Below are 15079 nucleotides of genomic sequence, written 5' to 3'. Positions count from 1 at the left end.
GAGCAGAGGGGGAGAATCACCTCCCTTGACCTGCTGGTTATGCTTCTCTTGAGTCACTGGGACAAAGTAGTTTGTCTGATGACTGTGCACTTGGTTTTACTGTTAGAAGGCTCTTCTGGGATGGTAGTGTCAGAGCACTGGAGTACCCCAAATGTCGGGGCAGCAAACCCTTACTGAATGGATTACCCAAGCTAGAAATGGTAGGGGGGAGAGCTTGTGAGCGTGGTGCAGGTTGTTATCAGGCACATGAGCTTACTTTTGCTGTCCACTGGAGGAGGTCCTTCCGTGAGAAGCTTTCTGCAGGGAACTTTTCCTTAAATTGCTTTTCAACAGCTTCTGGGGTGATAAGCTGTGGGTCATTCAGGAAGGCTGCTAAGATGTCAGCTGTGCCTCCAGACCCTGCTAAGATAAGCCAGGGAGCAGAGTGTTCCAAGCCGCTGCACATTCTCTGTGGTTTAAAAAGTACATCTTTAGAGTTCATGTATGGAAAGAAACTGTTAGCCCCAAGAAGGAGTTCAGGCTAACTAGGAATAAACCTATAGCTAACTATGGAGTCAGTCCCCAGTCCTCTAAGTGGGATTTCTCTGATCCTGCAGCAAGTCATCCACGTACAGGACCCTGTCTATACTTTTCATAACGCATCTGAGTAGCTAAGCAGCCTGATTAGGACAAGCAATGCATCCAACTTCTATGTTCATGATGCTCTTTTTGTCCCATTCTATTCTGTTCTATTCTATCCCTGTACTCAGCACTGGTTAGGCCACACCTTGAGTCCAGTGTCCAGTTCTGGGCCCCTCAGTTTAGGAAAGATGTTGAGATGCTGGAAGGTGTCCAGAGAAGGGCAACAAAGCTGGGGAGGGGTTTGCAGCACAGCCCCATGAGGAGAGGCTGAGGGAGCTGGGGTGGTTTAGCCTGGAGAAGAGGAGGATCAGGGGAGACCTTCTTGCTCTCTACAACTGCCTGAAGGGAGGTTGTAGCCAGGTGGGGGTTGGTCTCTTCTCCCAGGCAACCACCACCAGAACAAGAGGACACAGTCTCAAGCTGTGCCAGGGGAGGTTTAGGCTGGATGTTAGGAAGAAGTTCTTCATTGAAAGAGTGATTTGCCATTGGAATGTGCTGCCCAGGGAGGTGGTGGAGTCACCATCACTGGAAGTGTTTAAGAAGAGTCTGGATGAGGCACTCAGTGCCATGGTTTAGTTGATGAGATGGTGTTGGGTGATAGGTTGGACTCCATGACCTCGAAGCTCTTTTCCAACCTGGTTAATTCTATTCTATTCACTGAATCTGGAGCTGGCTTCTCTGCTTTGCTTTTGATTTGGGATTCCTTCTTCTCACTGCACAAGCTGGCAGTGGAGGCTTGAATGATCAGCTGCTGCCTATTCACAAGGAAGTATTTCTCCCAAACAAATACTGGCAAATTGAATATTAACAGAGCTCAGCCCTTAATGGTGTATGGATATGGACTTTAGGTGAAGTGCCCATACCTGTGTTTGTCAGCCAGCCAAATTTGCCATTAATTTCTTAGCAGCAGTTGAATTATTTTTCTGAGGTTGCAAAGAGCTTCTTACCTGAAGTGTGCCTGGTCCTCCATTTACCAGTAAGCAGAGCACAGGGATCTCAATGCTGCCAGTGCCTGTGAAATAGATGGGTTAACTTTAGCAGCTTTCACAAAACTGCTCCAGGGGAGGTTTAGGCAGGAGGTGAGGAGAAAGTTCTTCCCAGAAAGAGAGATTGGCCATTGGGATGTGCTGCCCAGGGAGGTGGTGGAGTCACCATCCCTGGAGGTGCTCAAGAGGGCATTGGACGTGGCACTTGAAACCATGGTTTAGTTGTCAGGATCAGGGTGACAGGTTGGACTTGATGATCTCTGAGGTCTTTTCCAACCTTATTGATTCTATGAATTTGTCAACTTTCAAAGTAGCTCTCCAGTTCTGTGCTCTTCTGGTACCTACCAGAATGTGAGCATGCAGGAGGCAGGCAACTGCAGCAGCAAGTGGCAAAAGAAGAGAGTAAGACTGTGACCTAGCAGAGAGGATCCTAGCCTAAGATTCAGGATGAAGATGTCTTTGCCTTTGAAGTCTTGCATGATCCCTGACAAGCAGGTCAGTGTGCTCTGACCTCAGCCACCCAACCTGGATGTTGCCACTTCTCTGGGTCACACCAATGTTGACCTTTTAAGCTAGGTGATAAGATAGTGGAATAGTGGAGCTTCATTAAGGTGCAAGACAAGACTGGCAGCTTTTCAGGGCAGCAGCTGCCAGTATTTATGTTAAGGTACAGTCAGGAGTGAAAAGCTGTCAGCTTGCCCAGGTGTTATGCCTTGTGTGTGCAGGGAGGTGTAGTGGAATCCAGGAGAAAAGCCTGCAGAAGGATTTAAAAACATAGACTCACAGAACAGTTTAGGCTAGAAAAGGCCTTTAAGATCTTTGAGTCCAGCTGTTAACCTAAGGCTACCAAGTGCTCTGTTAAACCATGCCCCTCAGTGCCATTTCTACATAGCTTTTAAATCTCTCCAGGGACAGTGACTCAGCACTGCCTTGGGCAACCTGTTCCAGGCCTTGACAACCCTTTCAGGGAGGAAATTTTTCCTAGTGCCCAACCTGAACCTTGCCTGGCACAATTTCACACTGATTTCTCTCATCCTATTGCTTGTTACTTGGGAGAAGAGACGGACTCCCACCTCACTCCAACTTCCTCTCACAAAGTTGTAGAGAGCAAGAATCAGAGAATTGTTAGGGTTGTAAGAGACTTCAAGGGTCAGCCAGTCCCAAACCCCTTGCCGTGGCCAGGGACACCTCACACTGCAGCAGGTTGCTCACAGCCACATCCAGCCTGGCTGCAAACACCTCCAGGGATGAGGCTTCCACCACCTCCCTGGGCAGCCTGTGCCAGGCTCTCACCACCCTCATGGGGAAGAACCTCATGGGGTGGTGAGACTCTGAAATGGGTTGTCCAGAGAGGTTGAAGGTGCCTCCTCCCTGGGGGTGGTCAAGGTCAGGTTGGAGTAGATGATCTCTGAAGTCCCTTCCAAGCTACACCATTTGGTCTCTTCTCCCAGGCTGCCAGCACCAGAACAAGAGGACACAGTCTCAGGCTGCACCAGGGGAGGTTTAGGCTGGAGGTGAGGAAGAAGCTCTATACAGAGAGTGATTGTCCATTGGAATGGGCTGCCTGAGGAGGTGGGGGAGTCACCATCACTGGAGGTGTTCAGGAGGAGACTTGATGGGGTGCTTGGTGCCATGGGTTAGTTGATTAGGTAGGTTGGATTGGTTGATGGGTTGGACACGATGATCTTGAAGGTCTCTTCCAACCTGGTCTGGTCTGGTCTATTCTATTCTATTCTATGATTCTAAGGTAGAAGTAAGTTGTAGCCAGGACATGACTGGCAATTAACTTCACGTGGTTTAGTGACTGGCCTCACATTGCTGTGCCTCTGGAAGATGGTGCTTCAGCCTGGAGAGTGACCTCTGTGACTATAAGTTCCTTAAGAGATGTTTATGGCTTCAAACATCCTTCATTTGCCACAGATTTGGAGAGAATCTAGCTGGGGGTGGGAGGGAGAGTCAGATTTTCTGCTGGGAAGGTGGGAAGTCCCTTATTGCAAAGAATGTTCAGCATATCCAAAGCATCCCCTGACAGACTTCTAGGTTTGGTTTGGTGCTTTGGTTTTCTTAATAAGGAATTGCTGTGTGACCTTATTAAAGTATTTCTTTTCCTCCAGTAAAGTCACACAGCTTTGCTCAGCTTGACTACAAATGAGCCTAAATGAGCACCACTTGGGTTTGTTTATAGAAGATAGGACTGAATTCAGTCTGTTCCAGCAAAACATTTGTCAAATGAATCAGCATCTTCTGACAGAAAATTGTTCCACTGAGGTTTGTTCAGCCACGTTTGGTTGGCAAGCAGAAAGAGGCTGCTTCCTGACTCCCAGCGCTGCAGCCTCAGCCTACCCCTGACCAGCCACCTGTGGGGTTCTTTCCTCCTCTCTCTCTGAGTTCTCAACTAAGCATTCCTTGGGTGCTCTCAGGCACATCTGTGCAGCCACAGTGTGGGCTCTGGAGTTGAATGTTGCTTTGACCCTGTGAGTGTGGCTAGGTGAGCTCTTCCTTCTGTCTCAGCACTGCAGGTACCACAGAAACCAAAGGAAAGTAATGGTATTAGCACTGCAACAATAGCAGTGGGAGGCCTGCCCAGTACTCAGTTGGCATCATAAACAAGGGTCACACTGATGGACCCCACCTGGAGTGCTGTCTCCAGTTCTGGAGCCTCTATTAGAGGAAGGATCTGGAGGGGCTGGAAGGTGTCCAGAGAAGGGCCACGAGGAGGAGCAGAGGACTGGTGCTCTGCTATGAGGACAGACTGAGGGAGTTAGGGTTGTTCAGTCTGGAGAAGAGAAGGCTCCATTGAGACCTAATTGTGGCCTTCCAGGATCTGAAGGGGGCTTCAAGAAAGCTGGGGAGGGACTTTTGAGGGTGTCAGGGAGGGATAGGACTGGGGGGAATGGAGCAAACCCAGAAATGGGTAGATTCACACTGGATGTTAGGAAGAAGCTCTTTCCCATGAGGGTGGTGAGACACTGGAACAAGTTGCCCTTCTCTGGACACCTTCCAGCACCTCCAGATCCTGCCTGTAATAGAGGCTCCAGAACTGGACACAGTGCTCCAGGTGGGGTCTCACCAGAGCAGAGTAAAGGGGGAGAATCCCTTCCCTTGCTCTGCTGGTTGTGCTTCACTAAGTTGCCTTAGTTCTGTCTCTTAGACAATGACAAATGTTTGCTTGATCTTGCCTGTGGAGGTGATTGTCCAAGTGGAGAACTGGACTTGGATTTGATAAAGCCAAGGGCACACAAACATCTCTCTGTGGAGTCCCATCCCTGGCGGTATGCAGGCAGCGTGTGGACCTGGCGCTTAGGGACATGGTCTGGTGTTGACCCTTCAGTGCTGGGTCAGAGGTTGGACTGGATGATCTTTGAGGTCTCTTCCAACCAGATCTACTCTGTGCTTCTGTAGTAGGAGTGGTGTTCACGTTAGGATGTCTGTGCAGTGTCGACTTACCGCCGTAGCCAGTACGCTGCACTGAAATATACTTTTCCAAGGCGACACGTAGCTCAGTGGTTCCATCTGCCTCATCTGCTGTTACAGCATCCACCAAAATAAAATGGGAATGGCTGTGGTCCAGGGAGTACAGTGGGCCTTGAATATTGTCATCTGATGGGTAGTGTACAAGGCTTTCATTCTAGAGAGAGAGGGAGAGAGAGAGAGACGTTGGCGTTCCCTATAAAACATAGTCCGTGTTTTTATGTGCTTTAAGTGGCACCAGGGGAGGTTTAGGTTGGATGTTAGAAGAAACTTCTTCGCTGAAAGGGTTCTGAAACACAGGAACAGGCTCCCCAGGGAAGTGGTTGACTCCCCATCCCTGGAGGTGTTGAAGAGACACAAGAATGTGGTGGTGTGGGATGTGGTTTAGCACCAGGCTTGGTGGAGTTAGAGAATAATTGGGCTTGATCTTGAAGGTCTTCCCCAGCTGAAACAATTCTGTGATTCCATGACTTCCATTTTTCTGTTGTCATACACACCACCTCAAACAGACCCTTCACAAAGGGTGGAGGAGGAGAATGTGCTCCTCCTGAAGGGTGCCAGATTTAGAATAGAGTAGAATAAACCAGGTTGGAAGAGGCCTTCAAGATCATAGTGTCCAACCTATCATCCAACACCACCCAGCTAATTAAACTATGCAACCAAGCACCCTGTCAAGTCTCCTCCTGAACACCTCCAGTGATGGCAACTCCACCACCTCCCTGGGCAGCCCATTCCAATGGGCAATCACTCTCTCTGTGTAAAACTTCCTCCTGACCTCCAGCCTGAACCTCCCCTGGAGCAGCCTGCAACTGTGTCCTCTTGACAGGGCTGAAAGTCCTGAGCTCTTTCTCTTGGTCTGTGCAAAATATAATGGCACCAGTCCTCATCTCTGCAATGTGGGCACTCATTTAGAGGCTTTGGAAATGTTTGCTGGACAAATGGAAAGGGCCCAGGAGACCAGAGAATTAGGGATGGAGGGCCAAAGTCTCAGCTGGTATAAACAGGGGCAAACCTCTTCATTTTGTCCATATTTAGCCCAGCAGATGACTTAGCTGCTACATGTCCATAGCAATTGAAATGCAGCTTGATTTAATTGCCAGGGGGTTATGTGAGGGCTGTTGGCTCTTCTCAGTTTAGGATTTGCATCCTCTAAGAGTGCCAGGCAGAAGGTGCAATAATTGTTATGGGTGAGGGGGTTGTATCTTCATGAGTTTTTGCATAGAACTTCTGCCTGGGTAAACCAAACCCCCCCTGTTACAGTCTTTTGCTCTAAAGATTGATTACATACAGTCTTCCCCACCCTTTTCCAAGCTCCCCTTACTTCCATGATAACCCTTCCTTTCCCACTGGTGCCCATCCACTTTGATGCATCATTCCCCGCTGCAAATACCTGCTTATTCTTCTCGACCTGTGGCAAGTAAGACAGATTAAAGCAGCTGTTTAAAACCTGCATTTCCTTCTATTATGCCTTTTCCCCCAACTCCTGCAGCCTGTGAGTTGCTGAACAGGTCTCAGGCTATCAGCTTGGCTGATGTGCCTGTTTCAATACTGCATTTCCCTCCCACTTATTTCATGGGCACAAGGGTTCAAGCCCTTCTAGACAGAGCAGTGTAACTCTGCAAAGTGATCTAGTTGTCTTTAAGGTGTGGCAGAGAGATTCATGTTCTGGCTTTTAAGAGCCAGATCTTTCTTAATCTCAGCTTTTGGCAGGGTCCACTAGGAAGAGCAGGTGCCCAGTTGCATCCTGGGGTAAGTCCACCAGAGGGGCCACCCAGGTTCTCCTGAGCTAAGGCTGGTGTTGGAAAAGGAGTGAACAGATCACCAGGAGCACATAGCAGCACTACTGATGCATAAACACAGTGAGTAACCCAGCAGACAAGCTAAACACAGTGAGTAACCCAGCAGACAAGCTCCTCCAGGCTGTGGGTGAAAGGGTTAAGCACAGCATGCCCCTAAGTGGTGTTCTGAAATGAAGCTGCATGCAGTCAACCACAGAATCCCCAAGGTTGGAAGAGACCTCCAAGATCATCAAGTCCAAGCTGTCACCACAGACCTCATGACTAAACCATGGCACCAAGTGCCACGTCCAGACCCCTCTTGAACACCTCCAGGGATGGGGACTCCACCACCTCCCTGGGCAGCACATTCCAATGGCTAACAACTCTCTCTGGGAACAATTACAGAAGAGAAAGCAAGGTAGGAAAGGCTATGACCAGGTGTGTTCCTATGGCTTCTTTCCCTGTCAGCAGCTCTGGGAAGAGCAGGAACAGAGGCTGTTCCTTGAGAAAAACACAGCAGTAAATTTGCAAATCATTAAACCCACCAAGTGCCACAGCCTTTACCTCTCTGGGGTTCTTTTTTTTGGGGGGAAGCTTCTTGACACAATGAAACTGCCTTCAAATTGTGTTTGGATGTTGAGGGTGTGCCTGCATCCTGCTGCTGTGTAACATTAAGCCTGTTTGCCAGAGATCTGGCCTTTGATTAGGGCTCAGAAGCACAACAACAACAAGCTGAAAGGGCCCACAGGGATTTTCCTATTTCTCCCTTGGAAAATGAGGAAGAGATCTATCAGTGATGTTTGAAGCACAGCACCACCACAGAGGGGATGCGAGGGAGCCACTGATTTCAGGGCTTGTTTTTCTCCTTGCTAGCCTGGATTGTTAGCTCTATTTTGTACAACAAGCTGCTTGTGTAAGTGCCAAGCATGAAGAGAACTGGGTTTAGATCAGCATCCCAGTCTATAGTTCCTTTGTCTTAAAGTCACTGAGTAAAATCCAAAGTGCTTTTAAGTGGAAGCAGTGCCTGAAGTCACAGGGCAAGGAGTGCTCTACAAGAAACATTCCTTGAAAAAGAATTTGGGCTTTAGTTACAGGGGGGGGGGAAGACCAGTGCACTTGTTGTGTAGCTGCTGGTTGGGAAAGATCCAGGTACAGCTTGATCACTTGGCCTGGGAGGGAGGTGAAATCATTAGTTTGCATTTGCCAAAAGAGCTTTCCTCAACAGAATTCACAATTCTTTCCTCTGAGGTCCTGTGGGACCAGTTCAGCCAGGTTGATTTCTTCCAGCTAGAGTCCCACCAGACAGAGCAAAAAGGATGGGAAAAGGGGATGCCCAATGGCAATAGAATAGAATTAACCAGGTTGGAGAAGACCTTCAAGATCATCAAGTCCAACCTATCACCCAACACCATCTAATCAACTAAACCATGGCACCAAGTGAAAATGATTCCATCACCTCCCTGGGCAGCACATCCCAAGGGCCAATCTCTCTTGCTGGGAAGAACTTCTTCCTAACATCCAACCTAAACCTCCCCTGGTGCAGCTTGAGACTGTGTCCTCTTGTTCTGCTGCTGGTTGCCTGGGAGAACAGACCAACCCCCACCTGGCTACAGCCTCCCTGCAGGTAGTTGTAGAGAGCAAGAAGGTCTCCCCTGAGCCTCCTCTTCTCCAGGCTAAGCAACCCCAGCTCCCTCAGCCTCTCCTCACAGGGCTGTGCCCCAGACCCCTCCCCAGCTTTGTTGCCCTTCTCTGGACACCTTCCAGCAACTCAACACCTTTCCTAAACTGAAGGGCCCAGAGCTGGACACAGGACTCAAGGTGTGGCCTAACCAGTGCTGAGCACAGGGGCACAATGACTTCCCTGCTCCTGCTGGCCACACTATTCAGATTAGAGATGTGGTCCTGGTTATCTCCCAGCTGTTAGCTGCTCCTTGCTAGCCTGAGAGAAGAACTAGGAGTGAGCTCAAAGGGCTGCACTGCTCATTTGTTTCTTAGCATCTGCAGGGCAGTGAAGCAGCCCAGAGGAATTGTCAGTGGTTGTCACTACACACCTACTTTGCTGTTATACTCTGCTTAGGGCAGGCTGTATGCTCACTGACAGGAAGGTTGTGCTCTTTAAATCTTTGCTCCACCTCCAGGTCAATCCAGTGTCAAATTGTCCTGACGTTTCCAGCAGCTGTTTTGTTGGGCAAGGTTTTTAATGCTGTTGTTTGGATGGCTGGTTGGTTGGTTTTGTTTTGTTTTCCAAGAACACTGCTTGCTTTGACCTGGATTGTGAAGTCCCCAGAGCTCTCAATAATAAGAAGATGAAATCCTGCCTGGCTAGCATTTTTGCTCTGGTGTGTTGAGCAATTTCTGCATGTTAGACAGCAATTCAGTGACTACTTAAGAAAACTAGGTCTTGAAGTGTTTTTGGCTTGTGTTCCATGCTGGAAAATACCCCTTTGACAGTTATTTGGTAGAGTGCTCATCCCTGGAGGTTTTTAAAGCTAGGCTGGATGCGGCTCTGAGCAGCCTGATGTAGTGTGAGGCGTCCCTGGCCATGGCAGGGGGATTGGAAGTAGGTGATCCTTGAGCTCCCTTCCAATCCTAACGATTCTATGATTTCTGAAACAGTTTGGAGTAAGTGCTGCTGCAGTAAGTGGATGAGGCAGAGGAGTGGGAAAGGTATTAAAGGCATCCCTGGAGGTGTTCAAGAGGGGACTGGATGTGGCACTTGGTGCCATGGTTTAGTAGGTCATGAGGTGTTGGGTGACAGGTTGGACTTGATGATCCTTGAGGTCTTTTGTAAGCTTATCGATTCTATGATTCCCGGGGGGTGTCTTTCCTTTGCCGTTGGTCCTGACTCTAGGGGCTGAGCCTGTGTCTAATGCTGCCACCTGCTGGACAGCCGCAGAATTGCTGCCGAGTGCACAAGTGCGCGGGGCACGGAATCAGCATCGTAGAATGGTAGGGATGGGGAGGGAGCTTTCGAGATCGAGTCCAACCCCCTTGACAAAGCAGGATCATAGAACTGTTTTGATTGGAAGAGATCTTTAAGATCATCAAACCGAAGACCACCATGGCCACTAAACCACGTCCCAAAGCGCGATATTCACGCGGTTATTGAGCACCTCCAGGGATGGGGGCTCCACCATCTCCCTGGGCAGTCTGTTCCAATCCCTGACCACTCTTGCACTCCCACTCTCCACCTAAACTTCCCCTGGCACAATTTCAGACCATTTCCTCTCATCCTATCACCTGATACTAGGGAGAAGAGACCAGCCCCCACCTCACTCCAACCTCCTTTTGGATAGTTGTAGAGAAGAACCTGTAGAGATCACCTAGGGCAGGAATCATTAGGGTCTGACAAATATGCTTACTCTGAGCTTCTGTCTTATCTCACAACACACTTTAAACCTCACTTTTAAGTTAGTTCAACCTTGCTCTGCCTACCACTTCCCAGATGTTGGGAAGGCACAGCTTACTCCTAAACAATCCTGCTTCAGGAGTGGAATAAGTGAAAAATACCTTGGTGCTGTCCAGAATGCCTCTGTGCTGGATTTTTTGGAGTGAAGTTATTCCTATGGCAATCACTCTGACTTCAGAGGAGGAGCTGGCCAGGGCGTGATCCCGGACTGCTTGCACCAAGTGTCTGGCGATTCCCACACGCAGAGCGCTGGTGAAGATCCAGGCACCTGAAATTGGTTTGAAAACCATCAGAATACAGAATTAACCAGGTTGGAAAAGGCCTTTGAGGTCATCCAGTCCAACCTATCACCCAACACCATCTCATCAATTAACCATGGCACTGAGTACCTCATCCAGGCTCTTTTTAAACACTTCCAGGGATGGTGACTCCACTACCTCCCAGGGCAGCACATCCCAATGGCCAATCTCTCTTGCTGGGAAGAATTTCTTCCTAACATCCAGCCTAAACCTTCCCTGGCTCAGCTTGAGACTGTGTCCTCTCCTTCTCTCACAGGTGGTCTGGGAGAAGAGACCAACCCCCACCTGACTACAATCTCCCTTCTGGTAGTTGTAGAGAGCAAGAAGGTCTGCCCTGAGCTCCCTCTTCTCCAGGCTAAGCAACCCCAGCTCCCTCAGCCTCTCCTCACAGGGCTGTGCTCCAGACCCCTCCCCAGCTTTGTTGCCCTTCTCTGGACACATTCCAGAGAATTTCATTATAACTGAGCATGTTTGTGTGTCAGGGAACACTGCTTGCAGTGTTGGGTTTCAGTATGGCCAGCAGGCCTAGGGAGGTTCTCCTCCCCCTTCAACCTGCCCTGGTGAGACCATGCCTGGAATACTGTATCCAATTTTGGGCTCCCCAGCTCAAGAGAGACAGGGATCTGCTGGAGATAGTCCAGCAGAGAGCTAGAAGGATGATAAAGGGACCTGAACATCTCTCCTATGAAGAAAGGCTGAGACACCTGGGGCTGTTCAGTCTTGAGAAGGGATCTTATTCATGTCTATAAAAATGTGAGGGGTGGGAGTCAAGATGAAGATGCCAGCCTCTTTTTGGTGGTGCCCAGTGATAGGACAAGGACCAGTGGAACACTGCAGGTTCCACCTCAACATGAGGAGACCTTTCTTTATGGTTTTAAATGCTTTCTACTACTCTTGTCATTCTTGTGAGCAGCCAGGCAGAAAGTGAGCTGACTGGGTCTGTGTTAGTCGTTACCAAGGTCTCTTTGTTAACACCAGAGTCCCTGCCCTCTGATTCTACCAACAAAGCCTGCTCAGCTCTTAGATTTGAAGAAAACAAACTAACAGCTGTTGTGACTGGATTTTGACTGGCAGCTAAGGAGTGAGGATGGAGAAAACAAGCATTGTCATTTCTGACCTAAATTCACTCTTGGTGAAGTCAAATTGCTCAGCTCTCCTAAGAATTGTTTTGCAATAGAGGAGCCTTGAGGTGTTCAAGAAGGGATTGGATGTGGCACTTGGTGCCATGGTCTAGTCATGAGGTCTGTGGTGACAGGTTGGACTCGATGATCCTCGAGGTCTCTTCCAACCTTTGTGATACTGTGACAGTGTATTTGGCCCCATCTTGTGCTGTCTCTCTAGTGTCATCTCTCAGGGAGTAAAGACAGGGAATGTTGCCCTTCAGCAATGGTTGCCTGGAGGAATTTGGTTTGAAATAACTTATTTTTGCTGTTTCTACTGCAACAGCCAACATTCTCAAAGCTATTTAAATACAGGTTGTAGAGCAGAGCTCAGAGCCTCCAAAAGTAGTCACATGAGCAGGTGCCCTGGCATTAAAAGAGCCCTGGCTGCTAGGTGTGAGAATTCATTCAACAGGAGTATAAACTTCTCCAAAGCCTAAAGCACTGACCTGTGCTTTGAGCTGCCTTTATAAGTCCTTTTTTTAAGGTGTCCCGGAGCCAAGGCTTCATCTGGAAGTCTTCTTCTTCCCCTACTAATGAGACAACCAGATTGGGAGCAGGGAGCTTCCATTTGTTGAGCATCACCTTGAATATAATGCCAGGGTCGATGGTACTTGGGACCTTGATAAACTTCAACAAACAAAACACAGAACCACTGAGTGAGAATGGGACAGTAGGATACAGCAGGGAGATTGTTCCTGCTGTGGTGGAGGCAGAGGGAAACTTATCACCAGCTTGGTTCATTAAAAACACCCCACACATTTGAACAAGCCCTGACAGAGGACTAACTATTAGGAGGAATCTAGCAAGGCATCTGTGGAATTGTCCTCTCACTCATTGTATCATTTCCATGGGTTATAGCCTTCCAATGTTTCATAGTTTCATTCAGGGTTGGAAGGGACCACAAGGATCATCTAGTTCCAACCCCCCTGCCAGGGGCAGGGACACCCCACACTAGATCAGGCTGGACAGAGCCTCATCCAGCCTGCTCTTAAACACCCCCAGGGATGGGGCCTCGACCACCTCCCTGGACAACCCATTCCAGGGTCTCACCACTCTCATGGGGAAGAACCTCCTCCTCACATCCAGCCTGAATCTCCCCACCTCCAGCTTCATTCCATTCCCCCTAGTCCTATCACTACCTGAGATCCTGAGAAGTCCTTCCCCAGCCTTCCTGTCAGAAGGGATCCTACAGGAAGGCTGCAGAGGGGCTTCTCATAAGGGTGTCTGGTGATAGGACAAGGGGGAATGGTTTTAAGCAGGTAGAGGGTAGGTTTAGAGTGAACCTTGAGAATAATTTCTTCACTGTGAGGGTGATGAGGCTCTGGAATAGGCTGCCTGGAGAGGCTGGGGATGCCTCCTCCCTGGGGGTATTCAAGGTCAGGTTGGATGAGGCCTTGAGCAGGCAAGTCTAGTTGAGAGGCATCCCAGCCCATGGCCAGGGAGCTTGCAGCAGACAATCTCTAAAGTCCCTTCCAACCTAAGCCATTCTATGAAGTCACTCTCTCCTCTAATGCTACTGTTCCCCAACTGCCTTCAGTTCCAGGGCAGCTGGCAAAGCCAACAAATGTCTGCTTTGTTTCTTGGTTCTGCACTACCTGAAGCATTTACCTGATTGAATGCCTTTTTTCTTTTGAGGATGTTACCTGCATCTCTTGCTGCTGCCTGTTTGTGTTTTGGCTTTGTGCTTAAGGCTTTACGGTGAAACAAAATCTTAAGGCAGGCAGATTTCTGATCCCAGAAATTCCTTCTGCTCTCACACTAAGGTATCCAATGGACTAGGAAGGAGGTGAGCCTGCCTAGGTCCATCCCCTGCCTAGGTCCATCCCCTGCCTAGGTCCATCCCCTGCCTAGGTCCATCCCCTGCCTAGGTCCATCCCCTGCCTAGGTCCATCCCCTGCCTAGGTCCATCCCCTGCCTAGGTCCATCCCCTGCCTAGGTCCATCCCCTGCCTAGGTCCATCCCCTGCCTAGGTCCATCCCCTGCCTAGGTCCATCCCCTGCCTAGGTCCATCCCCTGCCTAGGTCCATCCCCTGCCTAGGTCCATCCCCTGCCTAGGTCCATCCCCTGCCTAGGTCCATCCCCTGCCTAGGTCCATCCCCTGCCTAGGTCCATCCCCTGCCTAGGTCCATCCCCTGCCTAGGTCCATCCCCTGCCTAGGTCCATCCCCTGCCTAGGTCCATCCCCTGCCTAGGTCCATCCCCTGCCTAGGTCCATCCCCTGCCTAGGTCCATCCCCTGCCTAGGTCCATCCCCTGCCTAGGTCCATCCCCTGCCTAGGTCCATCCCCTGCCTAGGTCCATCCCCTGCCTAGGTCCATCCCCTGCCTAGGTCCATCCCCTGCCTAGGTCCATCCCCTGCCTAGGTCCATCCCCTGCCTAGGTCCATCCCCTGCCTAGGTCCATCCCCTGCCTAGGTCCATCCCCTGCCTAGGTCCATCCCCTGCCTAGGTCCATCCCCTGCCTAGGTCCATCCCCTGCCTAGGTCCATCCCCTGCCTAGGTCCATCCCCTGCCTAGGTCCATCCCCTGCCTAGGTCCATCCCCTGCCTAGGTCCATCCCCTGCCTAGGTCCATCCCCTGCCTATTAGCAAAACAGAGAGAGAAACTTTTAAGTTAAAACTATTTCAATCCATAATGATTAATTTTAGGCAGAAAAGTTAAGCCCAGGTGAACCATAGAATTGTCAGGGTTGGAAGGGACCTCAAAGATCATCCAGTTCCAGTGATGCAAAGTGAAGGAAGCTGGGCATATGGTTGTGGGTTTTCTGGTTTGGGGATCAATTGTACCTTGTAGCACCTTGGTGCAAGACAAGTGAATGTTTCCTGGCCTTGTTTTAAATCACTTTCACATTCAGGAAGGTGTGGAGCCTACTTGAGTACAATGTGGTGCCTCATGCTGTGGCGCCTTGACCCCCACTGTCACAATCTCTATGCTTAATGCTGAGAAGTACCAGCTGAACAGCAGCAACACTGTTAAAAGAGCGTGAAAGCTCTTCTGGGCTCTACCTTTCCACGTTTCTTCCCAGAAGCTGTGAAGTCTATTTCTCCTGTGCAGTATGGTAGCTCTCTCTTGAAAGCTTCCTCTTTGTCGCTGCTGCAGAGCTTGGCTTCCATTTCCTCCATGGGATTTGCAAGATGATCAGCAGTAGGTCTGGGCAAGGTGTTTACTGAGGTGACCAAAAGAAGAGAAGAAAATAAGAGGCTGCTTAAACTGGAGAGGCCCCCAGATCCATTCACTTGCACCTAGCTGATGTGTTAGTCAAATCACAGAACAGTCAGGGTCAGAAGGGACCTCAAGGATCATCCAGTTCTAACCCCCCCCTGCTCAGTTTTGATGGCTGGCCTGAGGCAAGTCA

The 15079-nt window shown here is 49.6% G+C and overlaps 1 protein-coding gene across 1 annotated transcript in view; it reads right to left on the bottom strand.

Annotated features, from left to right (window-relative positions):
- TRPM5 (transient receptor potential cation channel subfamily M member 5) overlaps nucleotides 1–14846 on the bottom strand; it is a 45219-nt gene extending 30373 nt beyond the window's left edge. The window contains exons 1-6 of the mRNA XM_068148315.1: nucleotides 14730–14846; nucleotides 12174–12354; nucleotides 10367–10533; nucleotides 5055–5235; nucleotides 1569–1633; nucleotides 257–448 (exon numbers count right to left, since the gene is read on the bottom strand). Of these exons, the coding sequence (XP_068004416.1) occupies nucleotides 257–448; nucleotides 1569–1633; nucleotides 5055–5235; nucleotides 10367–10533; nucleotides 12174–12354; nucleotides 14730–14846 (903 nt within the window). The remainder of the gene's footprint in view (nucleotides 1–256; nucleotides 449–1568; nucleotides 1634–5054; nucleotides 5236–10366; nucleotides 10534–12173; nucleotides 12355–14729) is intronic.
- Between the last annotated feature and the right edge of the window lie 233 nt (nucleotides 14847–15079).

Source organism: Melanerpes formicivorus, unplaced genomic scaffold (genome assembly GCF_026170545.1).
Source record: "Melanerpes formicivorus ecotype bairdi unplaced genomic scaffold, bMelFor1.0.p_v2 SCAF_16, whole genome shotgun sequence".
Classification (NCBI taxonomy): domain Eukaryota; kingdom Metazoa; phylum Chordata; class Aves; order Piciformes; family Picidae; genus Melanerpes; species Melanerpes formicivorus.
Note: the sequence above shows the minus strand (reverse complement) of the source record. Positions and strands in the feature narration are given on the sequence as shown.